At 35.7% G+C, this 18246-nt stretch overlaps 3 protein-coding genes across 3 annotated transcripts; all 3 read left to right on the top strand.

The window, feature by feature from the left end:
- The first annotated feature begins 5258 nt into the window (after positions 1-5258).
- On the top strand, positions 5259-6950 carry LOC130991695 (F-box/LRR-repeat protein At3g26922-like). Its single transcript, XM_057916052.1, has 2 exons — positions 5259-6342; positions 6587-6950. Exons 1-2 carry the CDS (start codon positions 5359-5361, stop codon positions 6647-6649), a joined length of 1047 nt encoding a protein of 348 aa, XP_057772035.1. The 5' UTR covers positions 5259-5358; the 3' UTR covers positions 6650-6950.
- A 5218-nt stretch (positions 6951-12168) lies between these two features.
- On the top strand, positions 12169-13827 carry LOC130991694 (F-box protein At5g03100-like). Its single transcript, XM_057916051.1, has 2 exons — positions 12169-13185; positions 13338-13827. Exons 1-2 carry the CDS (start codon positions 12232-12234, stop codon positions 13482-13484), a joined length of 1101 nt encoding a protein of 366 aa, XP_057772034.1. The 5' UTR covers positions 12169-12231; the 3' UTR covers positions 13485-13827.
- Positions 13828-16286: 2459 nt separating this feature from the next.
- Positions 16287-17745, top strand: LOC130991693 (F-box/FBD/LRR-repeat protein At5g56420-like). The gene is made up of 2 exons (XM_057916049.1): positions 16287-17271; positions 17407-17745. Exons 1-2 carry the CDS (start codon positions 16306-16308, stop codon positions 17509-17511), a joined length of 1071 nt encoding a protein of 356 aa, XP_057772032.1. The 5' UTR covers positions 16287-16305; the 3' UTR covers positions 17512-17745.
- The last annotated feature ends 501 nt before the right edge of the window (positions 17746-18246 follow it).

Below are 18246 nucleotides of genomic sequence, written 5' to 3'. Positions count from 1 at the left end.
TATTCTAGATAAATGCATCACACTTCAATACTCCTCCTTGATGCATTTATCGGTTACTCCAAGCATTCTTCGTAGAAACTGGAATCTGTCCCTTGGTAGTGCTTTTGTGAAGATGTCCGCCAACTGCTCTTCTGTTGGACAATACTTCATCTCGATAAGTTTCTTTGCTTCAACATCTCTCAAGAAGTGATACTTGATGTCGATGTGCTTGGTGCGATTGTGTTGAACTGGATTCTTAGCCATTGATATAGCTGACTTGTTATCGCAGTAGATCTCTGTCGATGAGTCTTGCGGTTCACCCATATCCGCTAGTATTCTTCTAAGCCATATAGCTTGACATGCTGCTTCGGCTGCTGCAACATACTCAGCTTCTGCTGTTGATAGTGCAACTGAGTCTTGCTTCTTTGATCCCCAAGAAAAAATTCCTGAGCCAAGCTTGAAAGCATAACCTGATGTGCTTTTCATGTCATCTTGAGATCCAGCCCAATCGCTATCGCTATATCCACTTATCTGTGAGTCAGACTTTGGTTTGTACCAGATACCATAGTTGAGCGTACCTTGCAGGTATCTGAGAAGTCTTTTTGCTGCTCCATAGTGGGTCTCCTTCGGACTTTCCATGAATCTGGATAGAAGGCTTGTTGCATACTTGATGTCAGGCCTTGTTGCCGTCAAATATAGTAGACTCCCAATCAAACTTCGATAGTTTGTAGAATCCGTCGGTTTTGACCCATCTTCTTTCTTCAACTTCTCATTTGGAATGAGAGGTGTAACCACTGGCTTGCAGTCTTGCATCTTGAACTTCTTGAGCATATCTTCAATATACTTCTTTTGTGATAGGAAGATGCCTTCTTCCTCTTGACTTATCTCCATTCCGAGAAAATAGTGCATTAATCCTAAGTCCGTCATCTCAAAGGTGCTCATCATGTCTCTCTTGAAATCCTCGATCAAATTTGTGTTATTTCCTGTGACAATTAAGTCGTCAACATAAAGAGAGACAATCAGGATGTCCGTACCTAGAGTTTTGATGTAGAGAGTTGCTTCGTTCTTGCTCCTCATAAACCCTTGACCGGTGAAATATCCGTCTATTTTGCTGTACCAGGCTCGTGGCGCTTGTTTGAGCCCATAGAGAGCTTTCTTGAGACGAAGAACTTTGCCTTCTTGCTTTGTGAATCCTTCTGGCTGCTCTACATATATCTTATCTGTTAGATCTCCATTGAGAAATGCCGACTTAACATCAAGTTGATAGATTTTCCATCTCTTTTGAGCCGCCAGAGCTATGAGTGCTCGAATTGTGTCCATCCGTGCCACTGGAGCAAACGTTTCTGTGTAGTCGACTCCTGCTACTTGAGCATATCTTTTTGCGACAAGTCTTGCCTTATGCTTCTGGATCGAACCATCAGGATTCAGCTTTGTCTTGAACACCCATTTGACTCCAATGACTTCCTTGTCACTTGGAAGATCCACCAACTTCCAAGTATCATTTTTTTCTATCATTTGTATCTCCTCCTCCATTGCTTTAATCCAAACTTTCTCTTTGGATGCTTCTGCATAGTTACTTGGCTCCAAAGAACAAAAGTTGCATATCTCATATAAATCAGTGGATTCATATAAATCTTCTAGAGTTCTTACCCGAAAAGGTGGAAAGTCTGGTGAGGAGTCTGAGTCGGATCCACTTGAGGTATTGGCTTCTGAAGAGGACCTTGGTGGGCTTTGTTGATCTTGTTCTCCATGTTCTGTGACTTCTTTTAGGAGTGTAGTTGTTGTCCGCCTTTCAACACTTTCTGTCTCCCAATTCCAAGAGACTTGTTCGTCAAATTCCACGTCTCGACTTGTCACCAGCTTCTTGGTCTCAAGATTGTAGATTCTATAACCCTTGGATTTAGAGCTATAGCCGAGGAAGATTCCCTTCTCCGTCTTGTCCTCCAGTTTGTGTCTTTTTACTGAGGGAATGTGGATGTAGCAGATACTTCCAAAAACCCTCAAATGTTTGGCTGAAGGTTTTTGCCCTGACCAAGCTTCGATCGGCGTCTTATTTAGCACGGCCTTTGTTGGACATCGGTTGAGTAGGTAGACTGATGTATACACTGCCTCTGCCCAAAACTTCTTTGGCAATCCTTTCTCCGCCAGCATGGATCTCGCCATCTCCATGACTGTTCGATTCTTTCTTTCCGACACGCCGTTTTGTTGTGGAGTGTAGGCCACCGTTAGTTGATGCTCCACACCTTCATCTTCACAGAACTTGTCGAACTCTTTTGAGTTGTATTCGGTACCTCGATCGCTTCTTAGTTTCTTTATTTTGCGACCACTTTGGTTCTCCACAAAGTTCTTAAATCTCTTGAAGATTCTAAAGACTTCTGATTTTTCTTGGAGGAAATATACCCAAGTCATTCTAGAGTAGTCATCAATAAAGAGTATGAAGTACCTGTTTTGGTTTACTGAAGGTGTGCGCATTGGTCCGCAAATGTCGGTGTGGACAAGCTCTAGTATCTCCTTGGCTCGCCATGTTTTCTCCGTTGGAAATGGTTGTCTGTGTTGCTTTCCGATCATGCATCCTTCGCATACACCTTCTCTTTCATTTAGAAGAGGCATATCTCTCATCATATTTTTCTGATGAAGTAGCCTTAAGGCATTTAGGTTGAAATGCCCAAATCTCCGGTGCCATAGACTCGTATCGTCGAGTTGAGCCACCATTGCCTTTTGTGGATATTGCCATTGAATGGGAAAGTTTCTATTTTTTCCCATTCTTACTACTGCAATATCTTGGTTATTTTTCTTGTCGTAAATTCGACAAGAATCTTTCTCAAAGTGGAGGGCATATCCACTTTCCATCATTTGGCCAACACTTAATAGACTTTGTGCAAGACGAGGTACTAGGAGAACATTTCTAATAAATCGCGTACCTTTATTAGTTTCTATGGCAATTGTACCTTTCCCGTCTCCACCAGTTCTCCATTGCCCATCTTCACCTTCGTCTTGACTGAAGTATCTAACTCACGGAAGATGGTCTCGTTGGATGTCATGTGGTTGCTGCATCCGCTATCGATGTACCATTCTTCTTCTCCTGCTTCCGTTGCTGAGTGACATGCATAGAACATGTACTCCTTCTCATTTTGATTTTCTGAATAGTTGGCTTGATGATTTCTTCTATCTCTGCAATCTTTTTCCACATGCCCGAACCTTTTGCAGTTTTTGCACTGTGGCTTTCCTCGATGATAGCAGTCCTTCTCTAAGTGATTTGTCTTCTTGCAAATTCCACATGGTGGAAAATTTGCCTTGCTCTCCTTGTTGCTGGAGCTTCCTTCCTTGTGATTGCTTATAAAATTTCCGCCGCTTCTTGACTTATTGCCTCTAACGTTGAGCTTGGACTGAAAGGCACTCTCTAGTGAACTTTCATGTCGCCTGCTCAATCGTTGCTCGTGTGCTTCCAAGGAACCCATCAGCTCCGCGACAGACATTTTTGATAAATCTTTTGATTCTTCAATCGCCGCCACTACTGGATCATACTTCTCGGTAAGGCTGATTAAGACCTTCTGTACGATCCTTTCATCGGAGACGTTATCTCCGTATGACCGCATTTGATTGATTATTTCCATTATTCTTGAGAAATAATCTTTTGCGGCTTCTGAATCTTTCATTTTAAGATTCTCTAGTTCTCGCCTTAAACTTTGCAGTTTAATGGTTCGAACTTTAACATTTCCTTGGAACTCCTCCTTAAGGATATCCCAAGCTTCTTTTGCAGTAGTGGCTCGAATAATTCTTGCCATGATAGAATCACTAACAGATTGTTGGAGAAGATAAAGAGCTTTAGCATTTTGTTGCTTTAATTTCTTACGTACCTCGAATGAGGATGTCTTGTCGATATCTTCTCCCGGCATGGTGATTCCTTCTTCAATGACATCCCAAAGATCATGGGATTCAAGGCAAGTCTTCATACGAACACTCCAATAGTCATAGTTTTCTCCATTGAATATTGGAGTCGTGATGGAGAGACTTGACGACGCCATAACGCCCGCTTATGATCGAACAAGCTCTGATGCCACTTGATAGAAAATGGAGGTGATTATATAGTGGTTTGAGTGTGGTGAGTGATTGTAGTGAAGTGGTGTAGAGAATATTGTGAGTGTAGTGTGTGTAGAAGATAGAGAGAATGATTTTAGAGTGGAGCTCTTGTCTCCAAAGAACTTAGATAATATTAGATAGAGTGATGTTTTTGAGATGTTTTAGATTATGTGAGATTGGTTACAAATGGCTCACAAGAGCTCTATTTATAGGTGTGGGAAGATCTCTCTAGATCCCACTACATTAGCTTTTATCTAGAATTTTCTACTAGCATCTACTTAAGGAATTATCTAGATACTATATGAAAAATATCTAATCTCTAGATTACTCATACTTGTCCTAGTATTATTTAGAATACTCTAGATTAATCTAGCTAGTGGTGAATTCTCTAGAATATACATAGTTTATTCTCACCTAGAATATTCTAGATAAATGCATCACACTTCAAGCCATTCATATAAGTGTTCTCGCATCTTGAATGTCGTTTTCCATTCATCTCCTGGTTTGATGTGAATTTGATGATAAACGCTTCTTAGAGCAATTTTGGAGAATATTTTTGCACCGGTTAACATGTCGAACATATAATCATTTCGACAAATGGGGAACTATATTTAATAGTAATGTGATTTATTCCATGACTATTAATACACATTCTCCACGAGCCGTCCATCTTTGATGTTAAGAGAGCTGGAACTGCACAAGGACTCATGCTTTTCACCTTTTGCAAGAAACCCCTTATTTTGTCTTTCAATTCTTCATATGGACTCATCATGAATGGCTCAAGCCTAACTTGCGACTGCTACAAATTCTCTCATACTCTACAATTTTAAACCGTAGATTGTGCATTTCGCAGCATAGGGAAAAGTGATGTAGAGAAAGACTCTTTTTTCTCTACAATCAATTAATAATTTTTCCTAAATAATAATAATAATAATAATAATAACAATGCAAAATACAAAAATCCTAGAAATGAGGAAAAAGAATTCCATAAAATTCCTGGAAATGATTCTTTTTACTTTGCCTGTTTAATAAAAATTTAACCCAACACAAGAATTTAATATTTTGAAATCAGATTATTTTCTCAAAACATAATTCATGTCAAACAAACGGGCCCTTTAATCTTTTTGATATTACTCTCTATATTAAAAATCGGAGCCCAGTAGATCTGGCAATCGACTCAGTAGATCTTTTCAATATTATTTCTCTGTATTAATAATTAGAAGCCTCCACACATTACCGCCCTTAACACAAGTTAGGGTTTGTTGTTGCAGCAATCTCCCTCTCATCCGCCGCTTCCAGATGGAAAAATCGAAGCGCAGTGGATTTCGCGATCGACTCAGTGAGTTGCCCGACTCGTTAATCTTCAACATCTTTGAGTTGTTGCCGATGAATGACGTTATTAAGACAACAATCCTCTCGAAGCATTGGCAAAATCTCTGGACAACAGTCCCCTTCCTTAAATTCACGGATTCTTCATTCGAAGATGATCGCCCAGATGCTGAGATAGTCCGATACTTCGTGAATCGGGCACTACAACTGTGGAGGGGGATCAAGATTCTGAAGTTCACGATTGATTTCAGACACATTTATTATGGTCGACACGTATTTGATGATGTATTTGATGATGATTGGAATGTGTGGGTGAGTTGGGCAAAAGAGAAAGAAGTCGAAGAGATGCACTTGCGCAAACCGTACAAGTTGCACGAGTGTCTCTACTCGTGTTCATCGCTCAAAGTGTTAGTGTTGTCCCTCGGTGATATTCGCCTTTGGCCGCCTATTGATGGGAACATCAAGTGGGATAGCCTTAAGAGTTTAACGATTGATTCGCATTACTTTGGCCTCGATCCGGAATTTATTAGCCAAGCTTTGCATGGAAGCCCTAATTTGGAAGTATTTAACTTGTCTTTGGGAGTATTTAACTTGTTTACGTACCCAAGTGGCATCGAAAGTGAAAGCAAAAGTGTGTGTATCCAATCTAAGAGTTTGAAGAAGCTCTCGATTCGCAAGACTTGGTATGAAACAGATAAAGAGCTGGAAATCGTGACTCCGAATCTTGAAACGTTGGAAATTTCAGGATATCCATACAGAAGATGTGTGTTGAGTGCCTCCTCGTCTTTGACCGATGTAACTCTTAGATTTCTTGAGCATCATCCGGACTGGAAGAGCGACGAAAGCGTGCATTTATATTTTTGCTGCGAAGATGACTGTGAGGAAACATTGAGTAAAATTCTTCCAGCCATCCAGCATGTTGAGAGAGTGAAATTATCAACTTGGTGCATCCAGGTTAGCTTAGCTTTACCTTTATTATCATGAAATTAATGATAGATGAGCATGAAGACATGCATACCATTTGGAAGAAAATTTGCTTAAAAAATTTACAAATTCATGGTGTGTATGCTTTATTGGTTGCAATAATTTAGCGATCAAGTCATATATTGAACTCATTGCCTAAATTATGCATAAATCGGATTAATTAGCTCCTTTTCCTATTATTTTGAATAAAATTTAACTTGTTGTTTTAATCCAGGTGCTAGAAAGCACGAACAAGCATCATTTGCTTTCACGCCCATATTTTGAAGTTAGAGATTGAATTTTCCGGGCCAGATTGGTGTTTCGACGAGTAAAAGGAATCATGCCATCTTCACACTCATCACATTCTTCGGCATCAATTAATAGCAGAGATCTTCCTCTACTGCACTTTGCTTGATTTGGGTTAATTTGTTGAAATTTTTTTGCAACAACTTAATTAAAAAAAAATTGGGTTTATTTGTTTCGCTACTGGTTAATTGTTGGTTTTTTTGGGGGGATTAATTTGTTTTGATACAGCTTAGTTGTTGGTGTTGAACGGATATTATGCAAGTAATTTTGTGCGGTTTCCCGCAGTTGGAAGTGTTTATCTTGTTTTTGGAGAAGAATCCAATCTAGTAGTTTGAAACGTACACCCCAAGTGTTTGATGAAAGTCCTATCTTCACCTCGTGCAAATCTTTTGTTTTATGGTCCGAATCTTTTGAAGCATATCATTCTTCCTACAATCCAACCCCAGACACCGCCCCTAAAACAATAAATAGGATAATTGAATTAGATCATTTAGGGGTGAGCATTCGGTTATATGGTTCGGTTTTTGCTAAAATCAAACCAAACCATATTTTAGTTCGGTTTTAAAAAAAAAATCGAACCGAACCGAATTAACCGAACAAACCGAACCGAATTAACCGAAATTTTTATAATTAAAACCGAACCGAACCGAAAAACCGAATTAATCCGAAGAAAACTGAAATTTTCGAAAAAAAACCGAAAAAACCGAAAATTCCAAAAAAAACTATAAAATTAAAAAAAATATTAGAAGTTAGATATTATAAAATTATAATTAAAATATTATACATATATATATATTTATATATATATTATAAATATAATTCGGTTTTTCGGTTTTGTTCGGTTTTAAAAAATCCGAACCGAACCGAACCGAACCGAAAAACCGAAATTTTATGGAAAAAAAAACCGAACCGAACCGAAAAACCGAAAAAATCGAACCATATTTTAAAATTTCGGTTTGGATCGGTTCGGTTATTCGGTTTCGGATTTTTTGCTCACCCCTAAGATCATTAAATGGTATAAGTATTCATTTTGAAATAAATTAGAGTTTAGTAATCAATTTATACAAATATCATAATTTATCGCCTCAAAAAAAAGTATCATAATTTAGTTACATTTTATGAAATTAAGTCATTCATATATATTCTAATGAGTAAAGTATTAAATATAATAGACTTGACGAATGAAAGTTAAAATAAGGATAAAATAAGGCTGTTTCACAATCAAGTCATTGTAGGCTGTTAATTACCTTGTTCTATCATCGCTCGCAATTTGAAATTGTTATGTACTATTAAATTATACTATCTTCCATCAAAAGTATACTATTTTGGATTTGGCACGAATTTTAATAAAATAGTTTATAGTTGTGTTTTTAGTGGATAAAGGGACCTTATCATGTATAAATGAGTGATTATGCTTAAATTGAATCTGGGATCATGTAGAAATGAATAATTGTGATTAAAAAGAGAAAGTGGAATCATATCTAAAAAACGGAGAGTGGTATTGTATAAACTTGGTGAATGAAGATAGTACTCCCTCCGTCCGCGATATTGTTTCTACATTTGCTGTAGACTTGAGATACCTCGATCATATCATACCAAGTGCTGAGCACAGATACTCAGCCCCGCAGTCTCTACTCGTGTTCGTCGCTTAAAGAGTTAAGTCTCATTTGCTGTAACCTTCACATTCCCTCCAAGAATGTGCATTGGAATCAACTCAAGAAGTTGACCATTTATGGCTATGAGGTGAGTGCAGGTTTGATTGAGCAAGTTTTGTGCGGTAGCCCTCAGTTGGAAGTCTTGATCTTGTACCATATGGAAATATACGTAAACTTGAGTATCCAATCTACTAGTTTGATACATTTGTATCTTCACAAGTATTTGTATTATGGTGGTGATGATTCATGTGTGGATACTGAGCTGAGAATCTCGACCCCGAATCTTGAAATGTTGGAATTAGTTGGAGCTCCATATAGTAAGTGTTTGGTGAATGATGTCCCATCTCTATCATATCTAAAGCTTGGCTTTTATGGGAATAATTTTGTTGGAGAAGCATTGAAGCAGATCCTTCCGGCCATCCAAGTATTATCAAATTGGCGCATCCAGGTTCGATCATAAGTTTTCTCTTTTCTTTCTTTTTCATATTCTATATATATTTGGCGGGCTGGGATCTATGGAGAAGTCAATATATTTCGTTCTGAATAAATTAAGAGACCGCATGAATAGACATTTATTCATAAACACGTGCCACCTTTAGGATTTGAACCTACCTTAGGCGGCCTTAAATAAATTTATTATATTCAGTGAAATGGTTGGTGTATTCAGTAAATTTAATGACTTATTCAGACCTCTCTTCTCATTCTCTCAATACTTAGCCTACTCGAAGGTATTGTGTTATCATATGATACTAATGACTACAATAGGACATTTAAAATTGTCCTATTAATTGTCTTCAATTTCGGACTAGTCACGTGTCCTAAAAAACCCTCTAACTCGTGATAATAACTCTTTCAATACTATGATCAGGGGCGTGGAGATTGGAAAAATGAATGTACGGTTTCGACATTTCCGAACGTCCACTCTTTCGAGATCCATGGTCGTTTTGAAGAGTTCGAAGAACTCGTACATCTTCTTAAGATTTTCCCCGACTTGGAGATCTTATTTCTTCGACAGAAGACAGTTTTATGGCGGCGGAGAGTGACTCGAATTTGAAACAATATCTTTGATTAAAGTTAATTAAGGTAATTTGGGAATCTAATCTCCTCAGTTTCGTAGTAAAAAATACAACAGTAGCATCACCATCAAATTCTTTGGTGTTGGCATTAGAGAAAGTGGTGGTGAGATTGCCAATATCCTACCTAATGCACACATAAAGATATCACTCAAATTAATTGATGGCTTGTGTTTTTGTTTTTGTTTTCATTTTTAGTTGTTCACTATGCAACTGCTTAATTGAGGGGCCTGTATATGCTTCAATGGAACTTTTTATTTGCTTGGATTGAAATCAACTACTCATAGAACCTCATTTGTAAGTTTATATGAGAATTGAATTTTTTTAGTAAGCTTAATTATAAATTGTTATTATTTTATATAGTTAATGATAAAGTTTGGTATGAATTCAATGTGAGATAAATGATTTAAGATAAATAAAAATGATGAATGGTAGAGATGCCATCTATGATTGATGATGAATATGGCGCTCTTAATATGTATTCTTTTATATAGTTAATAGATAGTAAGATTAATTAGATTGCATAATTATTTATTGTGTTAATTTATATATATGTATTTAATATATTTTATTTTAATTTATATGTAGATAACCCACCCTCAATTAAATCGTTATTGCTTAGTCAACTTAATGCAATACTTTTAAATAGTATTCACTTCGTCTCACTATTATTGTTCCAAAAGTACTTTTGACCACGAAAAATAAGAATAAGGTAAAAATTGGTTAAAAGTGGTAGAACCCAAAACTTGTTGTTCCAAAATTTTTGACCATGAGAATTAGGAATAAGATGAAAATTGGTTAAATTTGGTACAACTCAAAATAATGGGGCCAAGAAAGCATTTAAATTATTTAATACACTTTAATCTTTTTGATATTATAAAAAATTCTATATTAAGGAGAGGTTCAAGCAAGAACCACTAAATAAAATAAGAACAGAGAACCATTTTCACCCGTCCGATCATAAAAATCTACGGTAAATGCATCATCTTGTTGGATGAATCCATCACTTGGATTTGAATCTTGAATGGAGCATTTTTTTTTAGTGCATTAATTTTAACAACGAATGCATTAATTTTTCCAGTAAATGCATTAGATTTGATCGTTCTCACGTTCTCACAAATAATTTAGTTCTCTCTAGAACTATAGCCTTCTATATTAATCATAATGTGCACGCATACAATACTAGTTTTAAAATAAATAAAACTTATAAATATTAGAACCCCTAAAAGTCGGGTTTGTTGTTGCAGCAATCTCCCCCTCATCCTCTTGAGATGGAAAAATCGGAGCCCAGTAGATCTGGCGATCGACTCAGTGAGTTGCCCAATATGGTGGATTGGTGGTAAGATGATTTTTAGTATGTAGAAACTAATTAACATTTTGTACATGAGCAAATATTTATATATATGGTGGATTGGTGGTACCGAGGTAAGATGAATTAATGTAACTCTTCTTGTCTTCACTATATATATATAGTCTGATCTGATTATATCTATATGCACATTTGTTAATTAGAATTTGGATTATTGCATGCATTGATAGTTTTAATTGGATGGTGTATTTTCGGCGTTGGTCGTCAGAGCTTCGATGAGTTTTTAAATTGAGGTGAGTTTGTATTGTTAATTAGATCTATGAATTCACAATTTAATATTCTTGAATTCACAACCAGATATATGAATTTACAATTTAATATTCTTGAATTCACAATGAGATCTATGAATTTACAATTAAAATTAGAATTCACAACCAGTTCGATAAATTCACAACTAAATCGTTAGTGTTGGTTGTGAATTCGAATTTTAAAGCTCGAATTCACAACTAGTTGTTTTGGTTGTGAATTCGAATTTTAAAATTTGAATTCACAACTACATTACTAGTGTTAGTTGTGAATTTGAGTTTTAAATCTCGAATTCACAACCAACTCTATTGTTAGTTGTGAATTTGAGTTTTAAAGCTTGAATTCACGACTAACAATAGCTGTGAATTCACGCATTAAAACTTGAATTCACGACTAACACTATTTTTAGTTGTGAATTCAAACTTCACAACTCAAATTCACGACTGTTTGAATTCACAGCTAAAATGAATGTAATTGTGAATTCGATTGGGTGTGAATATGCGGATTATTTTAAAAAAAATTATATGCAAGAGTAAAATGATGACTGTGGCCAATTTTTAATTTTTTTATCTTAGTGACCAATTTTTAAATTTACTATTCCAATGTGGCTATTTTCAAAATCCACTCTTTTTAAAATGTTCTTTAATTTCGATGTTCGCCGCGCATTGCGCGAGTGGATGTACTAGTATTTATTATACACTACTTTAAATCAAATACTATATTTAAAATAAATTATTTTTATATTATCAAATAATCTAACATATAAATGATGATACTTTAATATTTTATATATAATTTAAGATTTATATATTATATCGTGATTCGTGCATCGCACAGAGTTACTGTAATGTCGCTTTAGTGGTACATACTGAACAAATCTTCGTTGTGCATCACAAAAAAATATTAATAATGTAACAATAACTATTGTTTTAAAATTTTAGTGAAATACAATATCGCATAAATGTTGTGTTTTCCAATTTGTTAGAATTATATTTGTATATGTGGTATATATTATAGATCGAGTTGGTGCTTTTTCTAGTTCTATATTAATTCATACTCCTGCACCGCGCAGTTACAATATTACTTAGTAAAATAAATACTAAAACTTATAAATATTAGAACCCTTAGGAGCCGTCACATGTTACCAAATTAACCTAGTTTGCCTCATTAGCCATTAGCACAAGCTAGGGTTTGTTGTGACAACAATCTTCCCCTCCTCATCCGCTTCCAGATGAAAATACAAAAATCGAAGCGCAGTGGATCTCGCGATCGACTCAGTGAGTTGCCCGACTCGTTAATCTTCAACATCTTTGAGTTGTTGCCGATGAATGACGTTGTTAAGACTACAATCCTCTCCAAGCGTTGGAAAGATCTCTGGACAACCGTCCCCTTCCTTAATTTCACGGATTCTTCGTTCCGATATGACCCAGATATTTCGAGTGCCCGAAACTTTGTTAATCGGGCACTAATACTGTGGAAAGGGATTAAGATTCTGAAATTCACGATTGATTTCAGATCACGATATGGCCATTACACAAGTTTACTTACTGATGATTTGAATGTGTGGGTGCGTTGGGCAAAACAGAAAGAAGTCGAAGAGATACACTTACGCATTAAGGATGATTATGAACCGTACCAGTTGTCGGAGTGTCTCTACTCGTGTTCATCGCTCAAAGTGTTAGTGTTGTCGCTCAATGAAATTAGCCTTTGGAGTATTCCTGGGAATATCAAGTGTGATAGGCTCAAGAGTTTAACGATTGATTCGCTTTACTGTGATTTCAATCAGAAATTTATCAGCCAAGCTTTGCGTGGAAGCCCTAAGTTGGAAGTATTTAACTTGACTCTGCACGAAAGAGGAAGCGTGTTTATCCAATCCAGTAGCTTGAAGAAGCTCTCGATTCGCAAGCCTCGTTATGAAACAGATAAAGAGCTGAAAATTGTGACTCCGAATCTTGAAACGTTGGAAATTTTAGGGTCTCCATACAGAAGATGTGTGTTGAGTGGCTCCTCGTCTTTGACCGATGTAACTCTTAGATTTCAGGAACACAAGAGCTGGTATAACAGCATCGAACATGAGAATTTATCTGCTGCTTCGTGCGAGCACGATTGTGGGGAAACGTTGAGTCAAATTCTTCCCTCAATCCGACATGTTGAAAAACTGAAATTATCGCCTTGGTGCATCGAGGTTAGCTTCACTTTTATTATCATGTTTTATTGGTTGCATTTTAGCAATCAAGTCGTATATATTGAACTCATAGCCTAAATTATGCAAATCGGATTAGCTCCTTTTTGTATTATTTTGAATGAAATTTAACTTATTTTGTTGTTTTAATCCAGGTGCTAGAGCGCACGAACAAGCAACATTTGCTTTTACGCCCATATTTTATAGTTAGAGAGCCTCTGAAATTTGCGGGCCGGCGAGTATCGTGTTTCGACGATCGAGTAAAACGAATCATGCCATCTTCACGCCCATCGCATTCTTAATAATTAAAAGCAGAGATCTTCCTCGACTGCACTTGCTTCATTTGGGTTAATTTGTTGAAAAAAATTTGCAGTTATCCAATCTAGTAGTTTGAAACGTCTGACATTGAAAGTATTTATATGAATCTATGATGATGATTATGTGATCCAGAGACACAGCTGAGAATCTGTACCGCAAACCTTGAAATGTTGGGAATATTGAATATCAGGTGTTTCATAAATAGACTTTCTGCCAAAAGGTTGAACAATAGAATTGCAAGCATGTTACCTAGGCAAACTAGTCATATATTGATGGCTTGTGTTTTTTATGTTGTTTTTGTTTTTATTTTTAGTTGTTCACTATGCAACTGCTTAATTGAGGGGCCTACACGCTTCAGTGAAACTTTTTATTTGCTTGAATTGAAATCAACCTCATTTGTAAGTATATATGAGAATATATTGAATTTTTTAGCCTACTCGAAGGTATTGTGTTATCATATGATACTATTGACTACAATAGGACATTTAAAATTGTCCTATTAATTGTCTTCATCGGACTAGTCGCGTGTCCTAAAAAACCCGTAATAATAACCCTTTCAATACTATGATCAGGGGCGTGGAGATTGGAAAAATGAGTGTACGGTTTCGACATTTCCGAACGTTCACTCTTTCGAGATCCATGGTCGTTTTGAAGAGTTCGAAGAACTCGTACATCTTCTTAAGATTTTCCCCAACTTGGAGATCTTATTTCTTCGACAGAAGACATCGAGCAAACAGTTTTATGGCGGCGGAGAGTGACTTGAATTTGAAAAATATCTTTGATTGAATTAAGTTGAGGTAACTTGGGAAGCTAATCTCCTCAGTTTCGTTGTAAAAAATATAACAGTAGCATCACCATCAAATTCTCTGGTGTTGGCATTAGAGAAAGTGGTGGTGAGATTGCCAATATCCTACCTAATGCACACATAAAGCTATCACTCAAATTAATTGATGGCTTGTGTTTTTGTTTTTATTTTTAGTTGTTCACATGCAACTGCTTAATTGAGGGGCCTGTATATGCTTCAGTGGAACTTATTGTAGAACCCAAAACTTATTGTTCCAAAATTTTTTACCATGAGAATTAGGAATAAGATGAAAATTGGTTAAATTTGGTACAACTCAAAATTTCGTTGTGCATCACAAAAAAATATTAATAATGTAACAATAACTATTGTTTTAAAATTTTAGTTAAATACAATATCGCATAAATGTTGTGTTTTCCAATTTGTTAGAATTATATTTGTAGGGTGAGGCTAAAATAAAAACTAAGATTATACTATAAAATAGGAACTATTATATGTCATTAGATCTCAATCAATCAACGGCTGGATCTTCTTTACAATTTATTCTGTAAATTTTCGGTACAATGAATTATTGGGTAAACAAGTCATTTTATACTTTTACTAAATATATTTTCCTTAATTATTGGGATTACATTTAAGTGTATCTTTTCTCTCTAAACGTGTATCTTTTTCTTTCTAAACTAAATCAACCGTAAATTAAGACATCTAAAGAAAAAAGAATTAATTTGATAGAATAGAGGAAATACAATGGTTTATGCGATTTAAGGAAAATATAATAACTGGAAATTTCAGAAGACCGCGGCCTGTAAAACAAGATATGTTTTCGTTTTCTAGATTGAATTATCGTGAGCTTCACTTATAATTTATCCTTATTTCACGTATAATTCATTATAAACTTTAATGTTTTATTTAAGTATAATTAATTCTGATGCAACGTATAATTCATCCCCATTTCACTGATAATTCATTCTTATTTTATCTGCAATTTATGAATGCAATGCCATGAACCAATATCGAATAAATCACATGATTAATATTTTGATGAACTATTATGAATTATTTATTTCATTTGTGAAATTGTAAGAACAAGCATGAATTAAAGTATAGATAATTATAAATTAACGCCAAGTAAATAACACAGTGATTTAAACAATATAATTACTCACTGGACGATTACAAGTGTGTATGTAGTTCATTACCTGCGGCAACTTCATGTCAATACAAGTGACTTATCTGTACGAACTATGGTTTTATAATCCAATAACTCGGCTGCGCCATATGGAACAACATTATATCCATATTCGGTGTAAAATATCCTTATTTTGAGAAGATGAATTATGAGTATATTACGTATGAATTATGAATCAAATAGTATGAATTATGTTAAATATGTAAACGAATTATGGACAAATAGTATGAATTATGGAAAATATGTCAAAGATTTACGAATATAATTATTACGTATTATGTGGTATAGGTAAAATAATTATGCACACATGTTAAACAACTTATTTGATAACATTTTCTTTCCCCAAAAAAAAGGTTTTACTTTCGGAAACAAATAATTAAGATGGAGAGAGATTAAATTATCAAACCCAATTATACCCTCTACCGCAAATTTTGTATGAATTATAGGTACACAAACAAAGTTAGAAACTCCTAACAGGAAATTGATCTAGACCGTCAATGATTAGATTTTAATGATTAGGATTTATCCTTATATTATAGTCTAAGGGGAGTTTTCTGTATAGCTTTCCCCTATATTTGTATATGTGGTATATATTATATATAGATCGAGTTGGTGGTTTTTCTAGTTCTATATTAATCCATACTCCTGCACGCAGTTACAATATTACTTAGTAAAATAAATACTAAAACTTATAAATATTAGAACCCGTTGAAGCCGTCACATGTTACCAAATTAACCTAGTTTGCCTCATTAGCCATTAGCACAAGCTAGGGTTTGTTGTGACTGCAATCTTCCCCTCCTCATCCGCTTCGAGATGAAAAAACAAAAATCGAAGCGCAGTAAATCTCGCGATCGACTCAGTGAGTTGCCCGACTCGTTAATCTTCTTCATCTTTGAGTTGTTGCCGATGAATGACGTTGTTAAGACAACAATCCTCTCCAAGCGTTGGAAAGATCTCTGGAAAACCGTCCCCTTCCTTAATTTCACGGATTCTTCGTTCCGATACGACCCAAATATTTCGAGTGCCCGAAACTTTGTTAATCGGGCACTAATACTGTGGGAAGGGATCAAGATGCTGAAATTCACGATTGATTTCAGATCACGATATGGCCATTACAAAAGTTTACTTACTGATGATTTGAATGTGTGGGTGCGTTGGGCAAAACAGAAAGAAGTCGAAGAGATACACTTACGCATTAAGGATGATTATGAACCGTACCAGTTGTCGGAGTGTCTCTACTCGTGTTCATCGCTCAAAGTGTTAGTGTTGTCGCTCAATGAAATTAGCCTTTGGAGTATTCCTGGGAATATCAAGTGGGATAGTCTCAAGAGTTTAACGATTGATTCGCTTTACTTTGATTTCAATCCGGAATTTATCATCCAAGCTTTGCGTGGAAGCCCTAACTTGGAAGTATTTAACTTGACTCTGCACGAACTAGAAAGCCAAGTAGGAAGCGTGTTTATCCAATCCAGTAGTTTGAAGAAGCTCTCGATTCGCAAGCCTCGTTATGAAACAGATAAAGAGCTGAAAATTGTGACTCCGAATCTTGAAACGTTGGAAATTTCAGGGTCTCCGTACAGAAGATGTGTGTTGAGTGACTCCTCGTCTTTGACCGATGTAACTCTTAGATTTCAGGAAGACAAGAGCTGGTATGACAGCATCGAACATGAGAATTTATCTGCTGCTTCGTGCGAACACGATTGTGGGAAAACGTTGAATCAAATTCTTCCAACCATCCGACATGTTGAAAGACTGAAATTATCGTCTTGGTGCATCCAGGTTAGCTTCACTTTTATTGGTTGCATTTTAGCGATCAAGTCGTATATTGAACTCATAGCCTAAATTATGCAAATCGGATTAGCTCCTTTTTTCTATTATTTTGAATAAAATTTAACTTATTGTTGTTTATGCCAGGTGCTACAGCGCACGAACAAGCAACATTTGCTTTCACGCCCATATTTTAAAGTTAGAAATCGTCTGAAATTTGCGGGCCGGCGAGTATGGTGTTTCGACAAGTAAAAGCAATCATGCCATCCATCGCATTCTTAATAATTAAAAGTAGAGAATCTTCCTAGACTGCACTTGCTTCATTTGGGTTAATTTGTTGAAAAAAAATTGCAATGACAAGTAATTTTGTGCGGTTTCCCTCAGTTGGAAGTGTTTTATCTTGTTTTTGGAGAAGAATCCAATCTAGTAGTTTGAAAGTGTATTGAAAGTATTTGTATGAATCTATGATGATGATGATGATTTTGTTGGGAATATTGAATATCAAGTGTTTCATAAATAGAATTTCTGCCAAAAGGTTGAACAATAGAATTGCAAGCATGTTACCTAGGGAAACTAGTCATATATTGATGGCTTGTGTTTTTGTTTTTATTTTTATTTTCAGCTATTCACTATCCAACTGCTTAATTGAGGGGCCTGTATATGCTTCGGTGGAACTTTTTATTTGCTTGAATTGAAGTCAACTACTCATAGAACCTCATCTGTAAGTATATATGAGAATATATTGAATTTTTAAGTAAGGTTGATTAAATTTTTTTTTTTTTTTTTGACTTGGGGGAGTTGGGGAGGGGGCAGTCCAGTGGGGTTTGAACCCGAAACCTCACTGTTCACACACAGGAGATTGCACCGCTTGGTGTCCCCTTGGGGACATTAAAATTGTTATTAAATTTTAACATTTGCGAACCTAAATAAAATTTGTACAAGTTTTTGAAATAAATAAGATCTTCAATTATAGTAAAAAAGTAAACA

Source organism: Salvia miltiorrhiza, chromosome 7, assembly GCF_028751815.1.
Source record: "Salvia miltiorrhiza cultivar Shanhuang (shh) chromosome 7, IMPLAD_Smil_shh, whole genome shotgun sequence".
Lineage (NCBI taxonomy): Eukaryota > Viridiplantae > Streptophyta > Magnoliopsida > Lamiales > Lamiaceae > Salvia > Salvia miltiorrhiza.
This window is presented reverse-complemented; position numbering and strand designations above follow the sequence as displayed.